This window comes from Gymnoscopelus braueri (genome assembly GCF_963280865.1).
Source record: "Gymnoscopelus braueri genome assembly, chromosome: 10".
In the NCBI taxonomy this organism is placed as follows: domain Eukaryota; kingdom Metazoa; phylum Chordata; class Actinopteri; order Myctophiformes; family Myctophidae; genus Gymnoscopelus; species Gymnoscopelus braueri.
In genome coordinates, this window is record NC_137611.1 from 40,690,467 (window position 1) to 40,715,977 (window position 25,511).

The window sequence follows — 25,511 nt, forward strand, 5'->3', positions numbered from 1 at the left end:
CACTTGCTGTGACCCCAGCTATAAAAAAAATAAAAATAAACCCAGCTATCTCATCACGCATCATGTGTTGTCACGACCAGTCTTGGATTTGAGACTGGTCAAACCTTATTTACCTTTAGACTTTTGACGGGGCTCAAACCCCTTTAGTTTTCCAAGCAGCCAAATGTTTTTCGAAGAGGACGGGATTAAACCATAGAGTTATAATATATCTAGAGGGCGTCTTGCCCCGCCCCCAGCTATTCATTTAAATGAAAGTTGCTCAGTGGCGTTTGAAGCACCCGGAAGTCTGCCGGAAGTATAATATTGGGTCGATTGGGTCCATGGCATAGAGACTGCCGGAAGTACCAATATTGGGTTTTGAGCAGGCGCACAAACGGTAGATGCACGTGCAGTAGCATTTTAAATGCGGATGTGTTGCTATCCCAGATTTGACCACCAGGCGATGGCCGCTACACTCTTCTACCACGGCTCTGGCTTAAACCCAAGCATGCAGAGCACAATGGATTAGCAGTCCTACAAACTCACCTCATGTTGTGATGTCCCACATTGTGATTGTCTTGCTCAGGGACACCTTGACAATCTGGGACATTCTGCTTCCCAGGTGGGTTTTCTACCCATTCAGCTATGGCCACCACATAACATTAGTGGAGATGCCGGGGATTGAACCCGGGACCTCATACATGCGAAGCATGCGCTCTACCACTGAGCTACATCCCCTGTGACACATGCTTTGACCGGAGGGGATTAAACCATAGAGTTATAATATATCTAGAGGGCGGCTTGCCCCGCCCCCAGCTATTCATTTCAATGAAAGTTGCTCAGTGGCGTTTGAAGCACCCGGAAGTCTGTCGGAAGCATAATATTGTGTCGATTGGGTCCATGGCATAGAGACTGCCGGAAGTACCAATATTGGGTTTTGAGCAGGCACACAAACGATAGATGCACGTGCAGTAGCATTTTAAATGCAGAAGTGTTGCTATCCCAGATTTGACCACCAGGCGATGGCTGCTTCACTCTTCTACCACGGCTCTGGGGGCTTGGATTAAACCCAAGCATGCAGAGCACAATGGATTAGCAGTCCTACAAACTCACCTCATGTTGAGATGCCCCACATTGTGAGTGCCCTGCTCAGGGACACCTTGACAATCTGGGACATTCTGCTTCCCAGATGGGTTTTCTACCCATTCAGCTATGGCAACCACATAACATTACTGGAGATGCCGGGGATTGAACCCGGGACCTCATACATGCGAAGCATGCGCTCTACCACTGAGCTACATCCCCTGTGACACTTGCTGTGACCCCAGCTATAAAAAAAATAAAAATAAACCCAGCTTTCTCATCACGCATCATGTGTTGTCACGACCAGTCTTGGATTTGAGACTGGTCAAACCTTATTTACCTTTAGACTTTTGACGGGGCTCAAACCCCTTTAGTTTTCCAAGCAGCCAAATGTTTTTCGAAGAGGACGGGATTAAACCATAGAGTTATAATATATCTAGAGGGCGTCTTGCCCCGCCCCCAGCTATTCATTTCAATGAAAGTTGCTCAGTGGCGTTTGAAGCACCCGGAAGTCTGTCGGAAGTATAATATTGGGTCGATTGGGTCCATGGCATAGAGACTGCCGGAAGTACCAATATTGGGTTTTGAGCAGGCGCACAAACGGTAGATGCACGTGCAGTAGCATTTTAAATAGGGAAGTGTTGCTATCCCAGATTTGACCACCAGGTGATGGCCGCTTCACTCTTCTACCACGGCTCTGGGGGCTTGGATTAAACCCAAGCATGCCGAGCACAATGGATGATTAGCAGTCCTACAAACTCACCTCATGTTGTGATGCCCCACATTGTGAGTGTCTTGGTCAGGGACACCCTGACAATCCCAGGCGGGTTTGCTACCCATTCAGCTATGGCCACCACATAACATTAGTGGAGATGCCGGGGATTGAACCCGGGACCTCATACATGCGAAGCATGCGCTCTACCACTGAGCTACATCCCCTGTGACACTTGCTGTGACCCTAGCTATAAAAAAAAAAAAAAACTAGGCTATCTCATCACGCATCATGTGTTGTCACGACCAGTTTTGGATTTGAGACTGGTCAAACCTTATTTACCTTTAGACTTTTGACGGGGCTCAAACCCCTTTAGTTTTCCAAGCAGCCAAATGTTTTTCGAAGAGGACGGGATTAAACCATAAAGTTATAATATATCTAGATGGCGTCTTGCCCCGCCCCCAGCTATTCATTTCAATGAAAGTTGCTCAGTGGCGTTTGAAGCACCCGGAAGTCTGCCGGAAGTATAATATTGGGTCGATTGGGTCCATGGCATAGAGACTGCCGGAAGTACCAATATTGGGTTTTGAGCAGGCGCACAAACGGTAGATGCACGTGCAGTAGCATTTTAAATGCGGAAGTGTTGCTATCCCAGATTTGACCACCAGGCGATGGCCGCTACACTCTTCTACCACGGCTCTGGCTTAAACCCAAGCATGCAGAGCACAATGGATTAGCAGTCCTACAAACTCACCTCATGTTGTGATGCCCCACATTGTGATTGTCTTGCTCAGGGACACCTTGACAATCTGGGACATTCTGCTTCCCAGGTGGGTTTTCTACCCATTCAGCTATGGCCACCGCATAACATTAGTGGAGATGCCGGGGATTGAACCCAGGACCTCATACATGCGAAGCATGCGCTCTACCACTGAGCTACATCCCCTGTGACACATGCTTTGACCCCAGCTATCTAATCACGCATCATGCGTTGTCACGACCAGTCTTGGATTTGAGACTGGTCGAACCGCATTTACCATTAGACTTTTGACGGGGCTCAACCCCCTTTAGTTTTCCAAGCAGCCAAATGTTTTTCGACGAGGACGGGATTAAACCATAGAGTTATAATATATCTAGAGGGCGGCTTGCCCCGCCCCCAGCTATTCATTTCAATGAAAGTTGCTCAGTGGCGTTTGAAGCACCCGGAAGTCTGTCGGAAGCATAATATTGTGTCGATTGGGTCCATGGCATAGAGACTGCCGGAAGTACCAATATTGGGTTCTGAGCAGTCACACAAACGGTAGATGCACGTGCAGTAGCATTTTAAATGCGGAAGTGTTGCTATCCCAAATTTGACCACCAGGCGACGGCCGCTTCACTCTTCTACCGCGGCTCTGGGGGCTTGGATTAAACCCATGCATGCAGAGCACAACGGATTAGCAAATCTCGATGTTTGCATTATAAGCTCTAGCCGTTGATTGCATTTGACAAAACAATATTTGATGCACATAAGTATCACCCACATGTTACTGATTATAGAGCGTGTTAAATTATTGTATATCCATTCTCGATTTTCTGCGCAATGGATTAATCAAACTCAAGTGTATGGTTTGGAGCGAATGGCATTGCGCAGCTCAAATCATTGGTGAAAAAGGTCTGCAAAATCCATTTATCATATCATATTGATCACTAGTTGAAGCAAAATGATATGGCCGTGTGCCCATTGCGCACACGGCATTTATAAGCACTTACTCCTGCTTTTTTATAAGGCGAGAAAGGTCTGTAAAATCACTGAAGCAACCGGTGGTATTCTATGGAGTTTTTTTCTTTCGTTACAAACCCTAGTGCTCATTCTCCAACTATTTCGTGGGAAAATGGCTTTGGCCATTTTATCAATTGAAAATGATGATTATGATGATGAAATGTTGGATTAGCTTACTTTGTGGATGCGCAGGCTCATGTAGCCTATCATACAGCAGGCTACTCGAACAGAAATGACAGGTTTCCACATTTTTCTAATCATTCTAGCTATTTATTATGTTATATCGATCCTTAGCCTAGTTGAAGCAAAATGATATGTCTGTGCGCGCGTTGCGCTGCCGCTTGTTGCAGGCACTCAGTGTTTATTGTTTTAATAAACATTAAATACAAATTACATAGGCTACACCAAAATAGTCTAAATACAGATAACCTTGTGCCCATGCCGTCAGCACCCTGCTGTGCAGTAGTTTATAATTTATCAAATGATTTAAGCATTTACGTGTTCATGTGTTTGTTGCTCAAAAAGACATCAAGCCATGGGCTATTTTTAGCACCATAGTAGCAGTCTGGCAGTGTCGGGTCTCAGGTGCACATGCAGCAACTTCTTTCCTACACCTTCCAATCTCCAGAGTCGTACCGACTTCATTGGACCGTTAGTCTGTAGTAGTGTAATAGTCTGTTTGGTGGAGATTCACCATTAGAATTTTGACAGGGCTCAGACCTAAGACCTTTGTTTTCCAAGCAGCCAAACGTTTTTCGACGAGGATGGGATTCGAACCCACGCGTGCAGAGCACAATGGATTAGCAGTCCATCGCCTTAACCACTCGGCCACCTCGTCCTACAATAGCAGATATACAAGCTCACATCATGTTGTGATGCCCCACATTATGAGCTTATAGGTCGGCTATTTTTGCTATTTGTCATATGACTAAGTATATACACTGTAGGTTTTAAGTGGTATACTCTGCGTGACATCCCCTAGACCCTGTGTTCATAGTATTTATATTTATATACAGCTTCATAAAAAGTCAATCTACAGTGAGTATAATGAAGAATATAAAATCTATTCACAGTTAAAACAAAAGACACAAAAACCCTTTACAGCAGTTTTCCTCAGCAGTCCTCTAATTATGATACCAGTGAATGAGCAATGATTCATTAATCCAAGGACTTCATTATGTAGATTCATGGCAACCGAACAAAGGACCAACTGAGTCAATCTCACATCGTTACATTTTACATTTCTGGCATTGGTGCCAATTAATTTATTGACAGCTTATAGAATATATACACAATTCATATACCATACCTTATTCAAATACACACATACTTTAGTATATGTACATATAAAGTGTTAATTATTCAGCCATCAATGATGCAGGGACTGTTGGGTTTTCCTATCTGAGTGAGATCAACCTTGTCTTTTTTTTTTTCCGAGTATGATCAATAATTATTTATCTTCCGTTTGGCCATTAGACTCAAGAGGTGCAGAAGGCCATGGATGAGAAGAATTTTGATGACGCAGTGAAGCTGCGGGGCAGGTACTATGTTTGTATAATAATAATGATGTGATGTGTCTCCTCTAGTTGTTGTAGTCTATTTTAACAGCGTCCGTGGAAGACCTGGGGTTAAGGTTCTTGCTCAGGTACATACATTGCAACACATATAGATTGGGTGAGCCGACCTTCCTATTCCCAGAAGGCCTCTCTACCCACTCAGCCACAGCTGTCCAAAAGATCATTGGAGATGCCGGGGATTGAACCCGGGGCCTCATACATGCAAAGCATGCGCTCTACCACTGAGCTACATCCCCCATGAGTAATAAAAGGTTTATTACTACATTCTATACCTTTTATGATTAGGTCAGAGTGACCAAATATTCAGTCCCTCAAACCGGGCTCCTCAAATCAAAGTGCACATTCGTCGTGAACGTGTGCGGCCACCATGCACGTTCATGCACGTGCACATGTATACGCACCATAGGTGTTGCATACAGGCAACGACTGATTGACAAGCATCAGCCTCAGCCTTTGAATTCAGACACACAATGCATTTTTTCATGTTTTTTTATTGGTTATATGTAGTATTTAGCTGTACAGTAATATGCACCAATTCAGGCGAGAACTTTTCCCTCCAAAGATTTGGCAGTGTTGTAATATCATTTGGATTGTTTATGGGCAGCCTAAAAGGATTTCAGATGAAAGGAAAAGGAGTCTGGCGCCTAATGTCTGTTTTTACATCTTTAATTTACAGGAGTTTTGAAAACAGCCTGATCACCTACAAACTCCTTTCCTACCGAAGACCTGAACATGAACTCCCTGTGGTAAGAACCACAATGCATCTACAATACTTCACTCACACCTAAGACCATTGGTAGCCAATCATCTGCCATGGACACAGCCTGCGTACATAGAAAATCCTCAGTGTAAATGTATCAACTCGTACGGTAACTCAGAGAATGTACAAATGGAACCAAATGTTCCATTTGTACACTCAGAGATCAAATTATAACACATTTTACAGCCTATGTATGCTAGTTTTCACTCTAACCAAACACATAATGTGACTTCTGTGTTGTAGTGGCACATGATTGGACACTGTTACCAAAGACAAACTCTACTTTATATAATAATAATGTTAATATAGTTGATTCTTTATTACAGATGATTGTACATTAACTAAAAGCCAATAAGATAAATCGTAACAGTCAAAAGATCACCATGCTCACCTTTCTAATATTCTGTGTCTTCCCACCAGCGGTTCTGAGATTTGTTGCATTAGGATAAGGTACTGGTCAGGTGCATTGTGGGTGACAATGTTGCTGTGGCTGAGGTCTTTTTGTGACACTGATGAAAAAGGTAGTGCACGCACATCCGTGGCCCAGGCGCAAGACAAACAAAGTATCATGAAAAAAAAAATAGAGTCTGCACACTGGTAAAGTTGCAAAAAGCTCCGCTTGGTATTTTATTGCTCGTCATTGCTTTTTGTGACACTAACAGAGCGTTTTGTGTAACTGTCTCTGTTCTGAGGAAGAGGAGGAGCTGGGCGATGCAGTCATGTATGTTAGGTGTGAACATCGCTGTGGCTGAAAACATCTGCTCAGTATCTGTTAGAACTGTTTTGTTTTCTGTGACACCCACCATCACTATTCAACAGCTGTGACAAACAGTACTACATTTAGTACAGTTTGTCTTAGTATTAGCAGTATTTAGATTGAGCAAAGTACTTAAACCACATGAACCCTAGCGTCCCTATTCTGGGGGTAAACATTCTGCGAAAATCTACTTTTATTTTGGGTCATAGTATTGATCCCAAGGGGACTCTGGTCAATATAGGGTTTAAGTAAATGGCTATTAGTCCATACCCACAGTAAAACAATATAATTCCTATGACAATGGCACCACAAAACTATAACAACAGTGCTTAATTCCCGTCATTTCTTGTGCCTCTCATGGCCCATTTCCTGAGGCTGAGCGTAGAAGTAGATTGCAGTAGAGGATTGCACTCCTGCTACAGTGATGCTTGCTTGTTATCATACCACTATTTTTGTTGTCTAGTTTATGGTGCCTTTCGACACATTTAAAGTTCCAACTTTAGAAACACCACTGTTAACTCACCCATTTAAGAGCTACTATTATCTAAACATTAAAAGATTATGTTTTGGCCATGGAGAATTTCATAAATAAAAATAAATAAATAATAATATGAATTATATTTTTTATAATGAGAAAGTAGGGGAGAAAGAGAGAGAGAGAGAGAGAGAGAGAGAGAGAGAGAGAGAGAGAGAGAGATGTTTCTAGATTGAAATCTAATTATTGAAAGTTCAAATGTGATTGTTAGAGTTTGAAGGCAGCTGTGCAGTGTTTGTGCACTGCAGTATGTGAAGCCATATCAGCATGTGGCTTACTGCTCACAGGGGAATCCGTGCATGTCACTGTGCTCTGCTCTCAGCCAACATCCAGTCGTTATCAGAGAATGATAACCAGCAGTTTGAGGCAGTGTAGAAGGTTCTTTGCCAGCAGTTATGGGCAACAAAATGTTATTTCATGATGAAGTTTTACAGGAAAAAACGAAAAAAACATTTTATTTAGTCTTTACTGTTCCCAGTTCCTGCTAGTGCAACGTCTCTCTTCTCCATTGCCTCAGAAAGTAGCATATATCATACATAATGTCAATATCATACATTCTGCTTCTGTAATGCTGAATTTAAGATTGAGCCCTGGCCTGATGCAGAACTTTGAATAGCCCTGCTAGCTATTGAATGTATGTATGAAATGCGTTAAGCTGTACGCTGCTAATCTGCGTATTCAAGATTATGAGTATAGTATATATACAGTATATATACAGGCTATATATACAGTATATATACAGTATATATATATATATATATATATATATATATATATATATATATATATATATATATATACTGTATGCTCATACATCTATATACACACACAATTATGTATGTATTTGTTTTGTGTGTGTGACTGTGTCTCCATATTTTCTCAGAGCTCTTTTAACGTGGCTGTGCTGAACGTGGGCGCCCCGGCCGCGGGCATGAACGCCGCGGTGCGTTCTGCTGTCAGGGTCGGCATCACAGAGGGACACAAGATGTTCGCTGTCAACGACGGCTTTGAGGGCTTCTACAAGGGACAGGTAGGAGATTCACAGTTCACACCGACAGCAGGCTAAGTCATGCATTTCACAAGGAGAGCGGTTCATACTGTATCACATGGTGCAGCAATCATTGGGTTATAAACTCACTCCTACTGAGAGATGGCACAGTTATCATTCTTCAGTGTGGTTATGGTGCCGGAAGGGTTCACAGTTGGCGGATTCCCCTTCAGGCCAGTGCAGTTAGTGATTCTCAACCTGTGGGCCGGGGCCCTCTGGTTTTCCGTAAACCCTCGACAAAAAATGTCTGGAGAGACAAAATGTGCACCTGCCCGTGGGGCAACCAGATAGCAAACTTCACCTGCCCTACCATTTTATTTACCTGCCCCGGGCAGGCGGGCAGGTGTTAGTGTCAACCCCTGCCAGGCGTTACATGGGTGACATATAACTTTCATACGTTCAATTTAATGAGGCATGGACCACAATGAGATAGTTTATTGAGTTACTGCAGTATAGGCTCAGAAACTAATCAAAACGTAGGTATGGGAGTTGGAGTTCGTCGGTGGGTTTGAGTGTGAGAGAAAGTATAGAACTTGAAATTGGGAGAAGTTTAGGCATAGCGTGAGCAAGTGGTGTTGTCCTTCCTGCCTAACTTTCAAAACGCCATTCTATTCTGATACTCGTTGATACAGAGCTCAAGTGCAATGTACTCTCAAACCTCTGTCAGCCTTAAATAAACCTCACAGTCATGTTGTGTGCAAACACTCCACTCAGAACAATGCACAGAAAGGTCAGTGTTTCTAATGGGCAAACATCACAATGAACTTGAGGCCAAACTTGAGGTCGCAAAGCCCTTTGTTCAAATCAAGATTTATTTGTACAGTGCTTTTCATGAACGGGGGAAACTTTTTAGGCTTCACAGAAAATGCATGCAAATACAAACCCAGGTTTGGTAATGCAGCAAATAAAAACAAATGCATGGTATTAAAACATACATCAGGGTGGGGTGGGGGTACAGGGTAAGGAGTTGACCTGGGTAGGGTCTTCTCTCTGTTGTGTGCCTCTCTGCTGCACTGTGCTGTAGAGATAAGCCTTGAATGTGGAGAGAACATTTACTACCACCCCCAGCAGATACTTGGGTAGGAAGGCTTTTCATTAGCTTACATTAGAAAACTAACTGTTTATGTTTTAGTTTCTCATGCACACGCACACGCACACGCACACGCACACGCGCACACACATACACACACACACACACACACACACACACACACACACACACACACACACACACACACACACACACACACACGCTAACTAAAAATACAATAGTGTCAAAATATAGGGTCTATTATGCGCTATAATCACATTAATAAGGCATTATAATGCACTTATAAGGCTTCATAAACGTCGTTATAAATGTTTATAATTATGCATAACAGCTAATAACAATGTTTATGAAGTATTATAAGTGCTGGTCATAATACATAATAAGCTCAGCAGAACAACACATTATAAATACCACAGGTAACACTTTACTTAAAGATCAGGCCTACAATGCATTATAATCACATTTATAATGCATTATAATGCACTTAAAAGGCTTCATAACACTCATTATAAATGTTTATAATTATGCATAATAACTTATAACAAAGACACTATAGCTGACTAAGTTATGGTGGTTATGATGTGCTGCTCCACTGAGATTGTAATGCATTATGACCTGCACTTATAATACTTCATAAACCTTGTTATAAGTTGTTGTTGTTATTGTTGTTATTATAAACATTTTTAAAGAGTAACAACAAATAAATTATGTCTTATAAGTGTGTTATAATGCATTATAAATGCTAATATAATGCATTATAGACACAACCTTTAAGTAAAGTGTTGCACAAATGTTTCCCAAACGTAAAGATAAGGTTTGGCAGCGGTGGGATTTGAACCCACGCCTCCGAAGAGACTGGAGCCTTAATCCAGCGCCTTAGACCGCTCGGCCACGCTACCACACTTTTTACCCCTTACCCTTTCTGTATTCGTTTCTCTCTGCCCCTCTCTCTGCCCCTCTCTCTCTCTCTCTCTCTCTCTCTCTCTCTCTCTCTCTCACACACACACACACACACACACACACACACACACACACACACACACACATACACACAGACACACACATTCCCCCTCCTCTGAGATCCCTCAGAGATCGTATGATCGAAGGTTGTCTGTTGTGATCCATATATTGAACAACTGACTCACTGCAATACTGTTTGAGTTGTATAGATGTTTTTCTGTCCCAACAGATTCAGGAGATGAAATGGGGAGATGTAGGTGGCTGGACCGGCCTGGGAGGCTCCCTGCTCGGAACAAAGAGGTATGGTGTTGTGCTGACCCAATCACTGTTCTACTGTAACTCTATCATCATCATCTGGTATACATCATTTATTTTGTGTGTACTTCACGTAAATAAAGTGAATCAACTTAAAGGACGACTTCACCCATTTTCAACCTATTTTCATATAATTGTGGACAGTTCAGAAACCCGCCTACCAGTGACATCATCAATAGGGAATCCAAACTAGAGGCTCTCTCTTCCTGCAAAGTTAGCATGCTATGATGGAAGCCGTTCTCGCATTAACCCATTAAGACCTGGAACGCATCTGTGTCACTTTAGATTTCTTAGGCTATTCAAAAATAGCAGATATACAAGCTCATAGCGCGGCACCGAGTGCCGCGCTATGAGCTTGAAGATCTGCTATTTTTGAAAAATCTTAGGATTTAGAAAACATGTTTAAGAATCGCCTCAGGTCTTAAATGAGTTAATGAAAATCTAAAAACATTTTAAAATCTTTAAAAAAAAATTTAAAACCTGCCTAATGATGATGTCACTGGTAGGCGGGTTTCTGAAGTTTCCACAGCCCTCCTACAAGTCGTCCTTTAATAGAAAAACCTGATTCACTAAGAATAATACATTTATTAAATTGTCTAACATACAAGTTTAAATTCCTTTCCTTTGTAGAATCTCTTCAGGGGGACTTAACAAAGGATCCAAGGCACACTGTTCAGTTGAAAAAAATTACAAAGCCTGTATTGTAGTAATTCATTATCTTGCTGACTTCAAGACACTGTCATTGTTCACATTTTGAATGCTGGTGTCTTTTTTTTAGCACGGTTGAGTGTTGATATCTTTGACCTTCCATATCGTAGAACTCTTCCAGCCAAGCATGCGGATAAGATAGCTGAACAGATGAGGACATACAACATCAATGCTCTGCTCGTCATTGGCGGGTTTGAGGTATGTAAACAAACATAGTTCAGCCTGCTTTTACTGCAGTTAATTATTAAGCATAGTGCGAGTAGTTCATAATGCATTATATATAAGGAGATTCTGGTTTGCTCTGTGTCCTCCATGGCAGTCCCATCACAGGCTACACCAGTGGTTCTCAAACCTTTTCAAATCAAGGAATTAATATGTATTTGGCTGCGGACCCCCATCTGAAAATATATTGTGCCAGGGACCTCCATACAAGATTTGTGGTGTTAAAATGTTTCAAAAATATTCAAAAATATTCAAATTTGTGAGATTCTTTTGAAAATAGCAGATCTACAAGCTCAAACGTGTCACATCACGACACGTGAGCTTGTAGATCGGCTATTTTCAATACCCGATGTATGTATTGGTTTAAAGTAGTTGCTATATTAACAAATGTTGCCCCTGGGGGTCCCCGGACCCACTTTGAGGACCACTGGGCTACACCAGGCCACAGCTGTAACTGACTTGGTCATACCACAACATAACCACCTCTGTAATTCAGATAACACATGTCAGCTGTTGTGACCTACGTGCAGCCCTGTGTATTTGTGTCACAGACACCAACCTAAGATGTGGAATGTGTCTGGAGGATTATTAGTCAGCTAGAAAGATGATGTCAAACCATCACTCTCCATTATTACTGAGTACTGCAGTTTTTAATTGTTTACAAATATTGTTTCATATTATAACATATGGCAGTGGTTCTCAGCCTTTCTGGATCCCTGGCTTATTTTGAGTGCTCCCCCCCCCCCTCCCTTAACGGAATCAGGAATTGCATTATAGGCTAGGGAAAGCCTATTGCTTTATTGTAATACAACTGCATATAGTATGCATGATATACACTTATTCTTAGTTTTGTTTGTTTGTAGCTACATTTCACTGAAATGCTAGAGGGCTTCTCTGTATCCTGTATCCGTTCCCGGAAACAGATACAGTAAATGTTGAGTTTAAGGACCAGATCAAAATGAGGCTTTGTACTAAATTATGGCCAAATATACTTCAAACAGAGGGACTTAGTCTACCTCTAATACAAGCCTGTCTAAAAGAAAAGCCTGTTATCTTCTGCCGTTGAGGTTAAATAGAGCTCCAGACCTCAGTCACTATTTGAGCAAATACAATATATCTGTAAAGGCCATGGGATCTTTTTCAAATATATATTTTCATTATTTCATGGACCGCTTTAATCCCACGGACAAATAGGGGTCCGCTTACCCCAACTGAGAAACATTGCCATATGGTATCATCATATTGTGTATTGTATTTAAATCCTTTTTCATCCATTTCACTATGTTGTATAACCCATTGCATTTTTACATGTTTATTCATCACATTCATATCATTCAGCTCCATATACTATACATCTAGTATAGATTGTTTCATAAATCATAACATGGGTTCTCTCCCAGTGTTTGACCCATCCCTGTCTGTCTGTGTGGAGCTGCCCATGAGCAGCTCCTGTCTGTGTCTCAGCGTCCGTTGTGATAGGCCTGGCTCCCTCCCCATGGCCCCACCTACCCACTATGCCCCTCCCACACCCTGTCAATGTTCCTTTTCCTCTAGTATCAAAACATGCTACTCCTCTGTCCACAACATTTCTCCCATATTTCTATCTCATGTCGTCCCTCTGTAGTCAGCCAAAGATAGTCACTGTTCTCTAACTTGAGTAGCCTTCAATAGGGGACTGATAAAAGTAAATCACAGCTATTAGCCTGCATTATATTCAGACTCCAGTTCATCGCCTTGCCTTCATCTATTGGTCATGTAAACAACTATGCATGATGGCAACGTGAATACTGTGCATGGGTTAATAGTAGCATCTGTAGGACACCCCAGGCTATGAGCCCCTCGCACTGCCCCTCCCATATACAAGCCCCTCCCTCAACCTGTCACTGCCCTTACAATCTACATCCCAAAGTCTATTTAACACCTACGGTCTCCCCCAATGTAAGCTGTGTTTCCACTGGAATACCAGTACATTGCTGGGATGAACGTTAACATAAATCGTCAGCATAGGCAGTGGGAGAGTTGTTCCTACATGCCCTCCTTAAGTACCATCATGTGATGACTGTTCTCACCTTACCGGTAAAGTGTCGCTTTGCATTCACACTCACGTTATGGGATGACAATGCAGATATTCTGACAAGGTGGGGTGATGTGATATTGATGGTTTGAAATTTACCGGCATTCGAAATCGGCGCATGTAACCACAGGACGTCATAATTAAATATACTAGTAGATTGCAGGCATTTCAAGCGATTATATTAACTCTTTCCACACTTTGTCTATGTCCCATATTTTCTGACAAACCCTCATGGCTCTGCCTCACTACTGTAGGCCTACCTTGGACTGCTGGAGCTTTCCGAGTTGCGGGACAAACATAGCGAGTTTTGTGTTCCTATGGTTATGGTCCCGGCTACGGTCTCCAACAATATACCTGGTTCAGATCTCAGCATTGGTGCAGACACTGCTCTGAACGCCATTACTGATGTAAGTGTGGCTGGGAGAGTGTGGTTAGCGTGTGTGTGTGTGCACACACACACACACCACCCAGCCGGTCAAACCTGGGGGCTTTGCTGATCGATGCTCGTTACCTGACATTAACCACGCTGAACAAGTGCACAGTTTTCAGTCTAGTTCTGAAGTGGACAGTTTTCATTTCAATTGTGTATTGATGAAGGTATGTAAAGTCAGCTAAACTGAGGATAGATGGCTAGATAAGAGCACGCTGACCTGCTAATGAGACGATTTTTTAGGATAACATGTTTCACTCTCCTTAGTGAGTGACAACAAAATTTTCACATCATGCTCTGAAATGCTTTTGTGATTCAGTTTATGTCCAAGATCATCAAGCTACAGTACTAGTGTCATTTCAACCACTGAATAAGAAGTTAGCCTTAGGGAGAGGTGACAAAAGACACTGCATGGACAATTCACTCAGACACATTTAATCGTTCAGCTAAATAAGGCAGTGTTTTCATATTGGAATACACATACAGTACACATCTTGTTCTTGCTGGTTAATGTTGGAGACAAGCTAGTAGGTCAGCATGTATCCCAGGTAAGTGTTAGAGGCATGCAGTGACGTTCTGTGGCATGTTTGGCCCGTGACCTGGCCTTGGAATGACCCGCAGCAGCGTGTGTGTTTGTTTGGTAAACAGCAGATGACTGGTGCATGGTCTGGTACAATACAACACAACAACACACACTTCCCCTTTAAATCTAAAGGGGTCTAGTTTGATGTTGTGAAGGTAGTGTTACTATTATTAAAACCTTTTATTTTGGTAATTCCATCAGTCAAACTGACCTAACCTTTAAGCCATCGTTCAAGTTAATTTTGCATATTCATCCAAATTGGTTAGATTCTCAGAAAGTATGGTACAGATTGGATAAAAAAGACCCGGTAACCTGGGATAATCCTCTATTGAGGAATTTGTGGTCATGAACATTTAACTTCTTGAGAATCTAAACATGATTTCCTTTAAGAATGTTAACTATTCATTAGAACATCACTAACCTGTTATCATTTATAAATGTAAATACTAACTTATATGTCACTCATATCATTGTTGGTTTGAACCAGACCAAGGCCCCTCCATCTTGTTTTGAGCATTGTCTGCATGCCTGACATGTACTACTACTCAAGCTCCAGGACAAAAATGGAAATGTCAGTAGCGCGTCGCGCGATCCATCCTGTTCATCACCGTTACGCGTCAGTCAGGTTGACAGCCCTGCCCCTCATGTCTCCTCGTGGCCAATGGGAAGCCAAAGCCCTCTATCACACGGAGAGAGTCACACCCACACAGCAGGCACTATACATGTTACAGGACTGTGTCTTCATGAGCTGCAGTGGCTTCCTTTCCCTGTGGACAAGTGGAAGTACTAATGGCTTATTGGGTCTCATTAGAGTAAAAACATCAAAGTTGAATGGATCTAACTCAAACTAATAAACCCTGAACAGAACAAACAGCTGTTCTCCCATAAAGTAGCTAAAAGTGGTAATTAAGCAGGTCATGTAAAGTTCAGTTTGTTTGGTCTTGAAAGGGGGAATCTTGGATCAGTTACTCACCTTCTTGAAACTCATTATGGCTTTGCATACATTGACAGACATTCAACAGTCAGTATTGATTCTGAAGTAACTTTCTATTAGAGGTGCAGAAAAGCAGAGAGAGGCCTGATTTCCAGACCTGTCTGTTCCAAACGCAGACAAGGACACAAGCCAAGGGAGCCACTTCAGACATTTTTAGACATCCTGCCTAACATTGTAGCCTTCCACAGAGTACAGTACATCCCCTCCCAGCAAATAGCACTGTAAGGCTCTCTGTGTAGTGCGCCCCCTGGTGGGTCTAACCGCTTGTTAACGGCCCGGCCGTCACCATCAGGCCTTTGAGTGTTTGCTGCAGCTGTACGAGCTCCGGAAGAGCCACGAGGAGTTCTGCATCCCCATGTGCATAGTGCCTGCCACCATTAGTAACAATGTACCAGGCACTGACCTCAGCATCGGGGCTGACACCTCACTCAATGCCATCGTGGAGGTAAGGTAGTCGTCATGGTAAAGTACTGAAAAAAAAAAATGTTTTCTTTGGATCAATATGTAGAAAATAGAGTCTCACACTGTAGCTCCAAACCTTTATTTCAGAGTTACACAGGGTGACGTTTTAAGACTATGCTCTTCTTCAGACTGAAGACTCTTTGTAACTCTTAAATACAAATTGGATAAGGTAGCTAGAGTGCACTATTTTCTGCACTACACTTGATCTCAGTTCACTTCGCGGCCAGCAACAGCAACTGTCTTCAAGAGGTCAGGTGTACACTAGTACTCTTAATTACTTTGTTCAGATCAATAGAAAGTACTACATTTATCTTTAAATTAGTGTTGTCTAGGTTGTTGCTTTACGTACTTGTGAAATGTAAAAAACGAAACAAATGGAAGCAAAATGCAAGAACAATAAATCATGGTTAGATTAAAAGAATTAAAGGGATAGTTCACCCTCAAAATATATTTTTGTCTATCGATTACACACCCCATGGAGACTTGAATTCATGCAGATTTTTTTGTTTTTGTCGCATTCCTAAGCCAATAATTTGATGACTGGCGGCGGCTCCGGTAGGAGACTCAAAAGTGTCAACTTTGAGTCTCCTACCGGATACATTAGCATTTTTCCGCCGGTCATCAAATTATTGGCTTAGGAATGCGACAAAAACGAAAAAATCTCCATGATTTCAAGGCTTCATGGGGTGTGTAATTGATTGAAAATAAGATTTTTTTTGGGTGAACTATCCCTTTAAGCTACATATTATTTACATACAGTACATGCAGAGATAATCAGCAGGTTGTGGTACCACTGTCGGTATTATGGTGGCCACATATTGACTGTTAACAATCACTGACATAACCTGTTGGCTGCCACACACAGGAGACTACACCAACACACTCAACTGTTGCAATATAAACTTCGAATACACATTCTATACCTTCATGAATGTGTAGTGTAGCAATGTTTTTCCTTCACTATTCTCTGGTTAGATGTTTTGGAAGCACTCTTGTGAAAGCTTTATCTGTCTCGTGGGTAAACTCTGTAATGTGATGTTTTTTATGGTGTGAATCTGGACACGGTGACTTGCAGCTATATGCAAGTCAAATGGCGATTGTGAATACCTTTTTTAACCACTTAAACCCTATACTTTATTGACTAGGGTCCTTTTTTCACTCTGACACCAAATCTCTGAAAATAGCTGAAAATAGCCGCTCTACATGCTCACAATGTGTAGCGAGCTTGCGGTTCTGCTATTTACGCAGAATGTTCACCTGCTATGACACATTGTCATTGACATGTTGTCCCATGTTGTTGCATGTAGCATGTAAAAGTTTGCAGCATGTTTGATGCCGTCAGTTTTATAAAAGTGTTTTTACTAAAGAATGTTTTCACTTGCATGCCAAACGTATGGGAAAATCTACCATTATGTTGATTAATGATAGTGTGTTTGTGTGTGTGTGTGTGTGTGTCTGTGTGTGTGTGTGTGTGTGTGTGTGTGTGTGTGTGTGCCACTGTTTGTGTGCTTACGGCTTCCTTTGGTGTGTGTATACTGTACATATGTATCTGTTTGTGTCTATGTGTATATTCCTGTATACGTATGCACTGTTATGTCTGGCTACCCTTGGTGTGCGTGCGTGCGTGCGTGCATGCATGTGTGTGTGCACGTGTGTGTGTGTGTGTGTGTGTGTGTGTGTGTGTGTGTGTGTGTGTGTGTGTGTGTGTGTGTGTGTGGTGTGCATACGTGTGTTTGTGTGTGTGTGTGTGTGTGTGTGTGTGTGTGTGTGTGTGTGTGTGTGTGTGTGTGTGTGTGTGTGTGTGTGTGTGTGTGTGTGTGTGTGTGTGTGGTGTGAATATGTGTGTTTGTGTGTGTGTGTGTGTGTGTGTGTGTGTGTGTGTGTGTGTGTGTGTGTGTGTGTGTGTGTGTGTGTGTGTGTGTGTGTGTGTGTGTGTGTGTGTGTGTGCGCTTACGTGCGTGCTTGCACAGACCTGTGACCGCATTAAGCAGTCAGCCAGCGGTACGAAGCGCCGTGTGTTCATCATTGAGACCATGGGGGGCTACTGTGGCTACCTGGCCAGTGTGGGGGGTCTGGCTGCAGGGGCCGACACTGTCTACATCCATGAAGAACCCTTTGACATCCGCGAACTGCAGGTAAGACATACACAGTTGGTATTCACAGTGGTGGACACAGTACTCAGCACCAGTAATTAGAGTAAGTCAAAGTATACATACTCCTGGTCAAATATGAATCAACTACAATTAAGTTAAAGTTGCTCAGTCAAATTTGTACTTGAGTTAAAGTACTGGTGTGCATGCTTTAAAACAAAAGTAAAGCACAATATTTTTTTCTATTGATACATTGCTGCATATAAAAAATAAAAAAAGATAGGGATAAGAAAACTTTCAAGAAGGCCGATCTTGACTCTTAAGTAAAAAAATGCATAATTCAGAGGGAGATCTCTGATGGTGAAATCAAAGAAAAGGACCCGCACACTGTCAGGAACTTGCAAAAAAGATGTAGCTCTTCATTTCGACGTTTTCGGTCATGAGAATTGTCTGTCCTGATGAAGGTCTAACGACCGAAACGTCGAAATAAAGAGCTACATTTTTTTGCTAGTTCCTCACAGTGTGGGGGTCCTTTTCTATGACTTCGCCATCAGAGATCTCCTTCTCAACGAAAATGGCAACCTCACAACGTGTCACAATGTGACGAGTTGTGAGCTTGTAGATCGGCTATTTCTATCTACTATATTTGAAATAGGGCTTAAGTGATTCCAATGTTTTGGAACAGTACTTATAATACGTGATTGAAAAAAAGTCAATGGCATTTTTTTATGGGAAGAATCTTCGTGATCCAAGCGGCGTAGTTTTGATGTTAGACTTCGGTACTTTATACCAGTGGTTCTCAAACTTTTTAATTTCAAGGACTCCAATAACTCTCAGAGTTACAGACCGGGAAGTGTCCATTTGGAACCCCCTCATGGAACCCTGGCGGTCCCCTGAGAACCACTGCTCTATACACAGTTGTGCATGAATGTATCTTGCATTAAGTGAGACATACATTGTTGTTATTTATAATGTATCCTGGACTGAAGATGAGACGTATACGTGTACACTGTCTGCTGTTATTCTTAAATGCATGGATTAAAGTTCTCACTCACCATGACTGATTTCAGTCATTTGGAGCATGTCATGCTCTGAAAATAGGCCATCTATGAGCTTACAACGCTTCGCAGCTCGTAGATTCTTTCCTATTTTCGGTTATTTGTAAGATTAAAGAGTATTTGGAGTGATCAAACTAGCAATAGAATATGTTCAATCTCCCAGCAGATCCTAATGATCTCAGATATTTGCAAAGGTTAAAGCCTCAATCTGCTATCTCTTCAACTGATTGGCTGTATGGCTACCAAAACATAATAATTCTACATATACTGTAGTGCTAAATGTTTATGAAACACAGCACTAGTGTGTAGGGGCTCCTTTCAGCCTGTTTCACAAATCTCAGATTAGGACTTGGCCTAACAAACATTTTTGTTGTGAGATTTTATTTAGCTAAATGTATTATAACTGTTGTTATTCATAAATGTATCCTGCATTATGTGATACACACTGTTGTTATTCACAAATCCAGAACTCCAGGTGATACATACAGTACACTGTTGTTAATTATAATGTATCCTGAACTGCAGGCGAGACATACAGCACACTGTTATTCATTCATGTATCCTGTATGTGCTCTACAGTAATAAACATTAAGGATTGCATTATCAGTGAACAGTACGTCACACCACAGCAAAGGAAGTACAGTAGAAGGTTCAGGAAGGGCACATCTCATCCAACAGTGCTTGGATGGGATTTGATTTGATCGATGGACAAGAGAACCTAATCTAATCTCTGGACTGACTCTTTATTAGGTGAATCGTTGATCACATAATGTTCAGGGTGTGTATTTGTGGATGCTTAAGTACATCCATTTGATATCGCTAGATTGATAAGAGTCTGCACACTTGGATTATGCAGTGTTTTACTTTATTTTGAGCTTTCAATCAGAACTTCAAGGTCTCTAAGTGTGTGGAAATCTCTCTCATCAGTTTGGACTCATCGATACTTCCAGCGGTAACCGGAACGCTCGCCCCACACAGTCTCCTCCATTTTTTTGGCGAACCGCTCGCCCCCAGCGGTTCTTGTATTCTTGTATTAGTTTTACTTCACAATACCATGAGTATATTGTTGCTGTCAGGCAGAAACCTCTTAATTAATACCCTACTTGATCATACCACAGCGTCACACAAAAGTATCAAAAGCAGCAGATCTACAGTACAACCTCGGAGCGTGTTGCGAAGCGACGCGTTTTGAGCTTGTAGATCTGCTACTTTTGCAATTTTCTCATTTGAATCCTGAAAAGTAACAGTTTTGGACATATGAGGTTTCCACTTGACATAGACGATGTACATTTTTAGCCTCAGTGCAATGCACTACAATAGTATATTAAATCTAGCGAGAATATGGGCAAACACAATTCCTCGTAATATGTTTTGCCGATAAACAGATTTAAAATGAATAAAAGTGAATAACTGAACAGTGACCAATAGTTGACATTCAGCCACTGTCTTTGTCAGTGTATATTCTGGGAGTGAGCAGGTGACCTAGATCATAGCAGCATGTGTAATGGATTTATTAATAACTCACAGAGCTGCTTCATTCCTTCCATGATTGACACAAATGTTGTGGAATGTAAAAGTTGCATAAGAAGGTTTCTAATAGAAAGCATTTAAAGTTTTGTTTAAAGGGATAGTTCATCCCAAAAATAACTTTTTTTAATATTGATTAGTCGCCCCATGGAGAACGAATTCATGGATATATTTTAGTTTTTGTCGCATTCCTAAGCCAATAATTTGATGACCGGCAGGAGACACAAAGAGTCTCCTTTGTGACTCCTACCGGAACCGCAGCCTACCGGTCTGCTGGTCATCAAATTATTGGCTTAGGAATGCGACAAAAACAAAAAAATATCCATGAATTCTCTATGGGGTGAGTAATCGATAGAAAAAAAGACGTTTTTTGGGGTGAACTATCCCTTTAAGTTTAATTTGATTAAAGATGGATTTAGTGGTTTGTCCACACATTTATACAGTGGTTTGTCCTCACATTTATACAGCTCTCTGACAGAGGCACAGCACATCACTGCTGCACATAGGGCATTCCAGCCATTGATTATTTTAATATATCCTATAATTAGTTGGATCACATGTTTTTCAGTGAGTTGTATTACAAAAAGGGTAAAATATCATTGGGGTCATAGTATTGCATTTATATCATAACACTGCATTGTAATTACACCTTAATTTTAACTTTGTATATTCGTAGGTAGTAAGAATGCAACGAGTGCCCCCTAGTGGTCATAATAGCGCCCTGCAGCCTGTCCGTCTCCTAAGATTGAAGGGGCTGGTTTGTGGCTGGTACCTTATGTAGGTTACAGAGAAAACATCAACCTGTGTAATGTGATGTAATCTCTCTCTCTTTCTCACTCTGTCTCTGTCACCCTCTCTCTCTCTCTCTCTCTCTCTCTCTCCCGCTCTCTCTGTCTGTCTCTCTCTCTCCCTCTCTCTCTCTCTCTCTCTCTCTCTCTCTCTCTCCCTCTCTCTCTTTCTCTTTCTCTCTCGCTCTCTCTCTGTCTCTTTCTTTCTCTCTCTCTCACTCTGTCTCTCTCTGTCTCTCACTTAATCTCTCTCTTGCTCTCTCTCTGTGTCTCTCTCTCTCTCTCTCCCTCGCTGCGTTCAGGCCAATGTGGAGCATCTAACTGAGAAGATGAAGACGAGCATTCAGAGAGGTTTGGTTCTGAGGTGAGAGCTGTTTGGTTTTATCATGAGAGAACATGTGTACTTTGTATCTTATAGGTTTTGTTACTAGTGTTGCTACAGGTGTGAGACTTGTTCTTTATCTGGTTTATTAATAGAAACCACTTTGGACATATATACCAAGGTTGAGGCAGGGGAAGCAGATGAGTAAACAGATAGAGCGGTGAGGAAAGATTGGGCTTATAATGTTGGAGAATTAAACTTTATGGTAGTATTTGTCCATGGTTTGTTGCATTGCGATTGCGGTTTCTTTGACATTTTATGATGAAGGTCGTTTCCTAGATGTCTAGAGAGAGTTTGTTTGTTCGATAGTTTTTTTCTTCTTAGATGACTACACTGTGACGCTGCCTTGACATCTGGTGACGTACTTCTCTGACCTTCTGTTCTGTGTGTGTGTGTGTGTGTGTGTGTGTGTGTGTGTGTGTGTGTGTGTGTGTGTGTGTGTGTGTGTGTGCGTGCGTGCGTGCGTGCGTGTGTGTGTGTGTGAGACACTAGAGTTTTACCAGACAGACATAAACTGCATGTAAACAGTAATAATCAGCTATGAAATCCTGTAGCTAACACTTATAGCTAGCTTCCCTGCAGGATCATTTTTTAATGTGATCGTTGGTGTCTATTATAGCCCGTTATGTCATCACACTCTTGAAAGCACTCCCAGCAGGACCGAGAGCTGTGAATGTAGGACATAATGTTGTGTTATAGACAGTTGTAGGTGACATTGCTCTGTCTGCGTGCATGTGTTAAGGTAGGCATCTGTAGTCTTATATATTTGTCTGTTTATTCAGTCATTTGATTAATCTGTGCAATTCATATAACCAGTTTAAATAATAAAGTACAAAAAGATGGTGAATGCTCATCATGCTCATCGGAATCCAAACACATTGCTTAATAGCAGTCAAAGACAAACATTCACTTGTTGATGAAGTTGTAAATAGCACATACGTATTAGGTATACATCACTGCTCAGATTTGTTTACTAAAAATCGTTTATTCAATCCTTTCACCCCTGATTATACCACACTAAACCCAGTTTGTGTGTATGTGTATGCATGTCACAGGAATGAGAACAGCAATGAAAACTTCACCACAGATTTCATCTACCAGCTGTACTCTGAGGAGGGACGCGGTGTGTTTGACTGCAGGAAGAATGTCCTTGGACACACGCAGCAGGTACAGTACGACATGAATACATATACACATGCATACGCATGCACACACAAACACACACACACACACACACACACACACACACACACACACACACACACACACAAACACATGCACACACACTGGGGTGCTTACTTGTGCTTACTTACAAATGTGAATCTGTATACAATACATAACGATTTTCTTAATCTTTACAGTAGGGCTGCAACCATCGTTTTCATATTCTATTAACTTGTTGATTATGTTTCTGATTTTTACTCAATCTGAGACCATGAAATGACGGTAGAAGGTTATTTGAACAAAAACTGACATCTTGACATGTTTAGCCAGCAGTTGAAATGTTATATGAAAGAAACACAAGCTTTTAAAGTTTGCTTGTTTTTATTTGATTACTCGATTCTGTCCATCATGTAATTGATTATCCCATTAATATCCTTCACAGGGCGGTGCTCCATCCCCGTTTGACAGGAACTTTGGGACCAAGGTAGCTGCCAAGGCCATGCAGTGGATCACACGACAGCTCAAGGACAATTTCAAACAAGGTACATCAGTCTAATTAACATTAACATTCTAACAGCTGAACAATGATCTAAGGCTAAGCTGTGAGTTATAATTGCTGTGTGAACTCTTAACATTGTGCATATTGTCTGTGTCAGTGCATACACATTTATTTCATTGTGTTAAGTTGTGTAAGGTAAACCTGACTGTCTTGATGTTGATATAAAGTTAATGTGTGTGGACAGTGCATTCTGTGAGGTATAACGTCCATCTTGGCTCAAGGTATGTTTTTTCTGTGTATAAATGTGTGAGACTGAGGCTTTTGTATCCAGGCCTACGGTACATGTGTACTCTACATTACTGTGTGTGTGTAAAACCCTACCTATGTTCCATGTTGCTCCACCATACAGGGAAAGTGTTTGCTAACTCTGAAGACACCTGCTGCTTGCTTGGAATGCGTAGCAGGGCCATGGCCTTCCAACCTCTGGTTCAGCTCAAACAGGAGACTGACTTTGTGTAAGACCATATTCTTTTTAGTAAAGGATTTACTTTTTTTAAGGCATTTCTGCTTTGACAGCATACTAGAGAGAGACAGGCATGGAATATAGGTCATGAGCCCAATTCAAATCTATTAGCCTATATTCAGTGCCTATATAAGTGTTTACCGTTGCGGTGCCATCAGGGACAGTCTATCAGTGTTATATTTATACGTTACTGTGCAAACTGAGACATAGCATGAAATACATGTACAATTATGTAAAATAGAAGGTGAAAACTTGTCACATTTCCACTGTTGCTAAAGAGTGACTTGGCAACTTGGCACAAATTGTACTTTTTGGTAGCGATTTTGGCACTTGAATACTGTCGTTTTGGCACTGTTTGGCAGGGAAGGTCTTCTAATTCTGCTGTTTTGTTCACTCGTCCAGTCACAGGGTCCCTAAGGAACAATGGTGGCTGAAGCTCCGTCCTCTGATGAAGATCTTGGCCAAGTACAAGACCAGCTACGATGTGACCGACTCTGGACAGCTGGAGCACGTCGCCCGCATCCGGCACGAGAACGACGTCTCAGCTATCTGAACCAAACCAGTCAGCCCCTGCCATGTCACTCTCCAACCACTGTTCCAAGAACAGGATGTAGCCTGAATTTCCCTCCGGGGTATCAATAAAGGTTTATCTTATCTTATCTTTAGCCTCAGCTGTGCCACAACTAGCATCAGTGAGCTAGCCAGCTATCTTAGTGAAATAAGGCTAATAACGTTGTATTTTCTAGTCCCCCTGGCCAAAATAACGATAGATTTGGCTATAAAGCCTACCAGTAATGTATAACTATTACATTAAAATAATTTGATGTTAAAGTATACTTTTAGTTCATTTTAAAAGCTAGTTGGCTAACTTATCATCTACTGTATGCCATGTAAACACCCTGAGGCTAACACGCTTCAGTAAGGTGGAGCAAAAGCACTGAGTCTTTGTCAATCTGAACAGCACTTTCAGTACCATTATTATTGTATTCCCAAAAGCTGCTTATATAGGAGCGGTACAACGTGCCAGGAAGATTGTTTGATAAAAGCCTTACGATAACAGTTTATCCGGATACAAGGGAAATTAACCATCTGCTAGACTATCCCTCGCAATTCTTTGCTGGATGGACTATGGTTAACGTAGGAAGTGAACTTGTTTTATTAAAGGCTTTAGGAAGAGAAGGAAGAGGCTGCGTGTGTGTGTGTGTGTGTGTGTGCTATCACCTGCTTAAGTGTGTGTTTCATGTCACTTAACATATTATGTATCAACCTTGGACTTTACGTGTAGCATCTTAAACAGGTTAATTCACCCCAAAAGTAGGTTCCTGTTGTTTGGCAGTGAGGTGGAGGTGGTGTATGCGATATTAAATGTTTCAGTGTGGCAACGGTGTGATACAAGTGCTCTGTCATAGAATATTAAAGCATTTATTGGGATGACAATTATGAAACGTTTCAGCGTCTGTTTGTCATT

General features: G+C 41.6%; 1 protein-coding gene across 1 annotated transcript in view; it reads left to right on the forward strand.

Annotated features, from left to right (window-relative positions):
* The window catches only part of LOC308093862 (ATP-dependent 6-phosphofructokinase, platelet type-like), a 106,541-nt gene extending 81,093 nt beyond the window's left edge, over positions 1-25,448 (forward strand). Inside the window, exons 11-22 of the mRNA XM_080440242.1 lie at positions 5,013-5,077; positions 5,790-5,859; positions 8,049-8,195; positions 10,454-10,524; positions 11,358-11,445; positions 15,843-15,995; positions 17,983-18,147; positions 21,778-21,839; positions 22,913-23,024; positions 23,464-23,563; positions 23,930-24,035; positions 24,446-25,448. Of these exons, the coding sequence (XP_080296368.1) occupies positions 5,013-5,077; positions 5,790-5,859; positions 8,049-8,195; positions 10,454-10,524; positions 11,358-11,445; positions 15,843-15,995; positions 17,983-18,147; positions 21,778-21,839; positions 22,913-23,024; positions 23,464-23,563; positions 23,930-24,035; positions 24,446-24,596 (1,290 nt within the window). The 3' untranslated portion in view covers positions 24,597-25,448. The remainder of the gene's footprint in view (positions 1-5,012; positions 5,078-5,789; positions 5,860-8,048; positions 8,196-10,453; positions 10,525-11,357; positions 11,446-15,842; positions 15,996-17,982; positions 18,148-21,777; positions 21,840-22,912; positions 23,025-23,463; positions 23,564-23,929; positions 24,036-24,445) is intronic.
* The last annotated feature ends 63 nt before the right edge of the window (positions 25,449-25,511 follow it).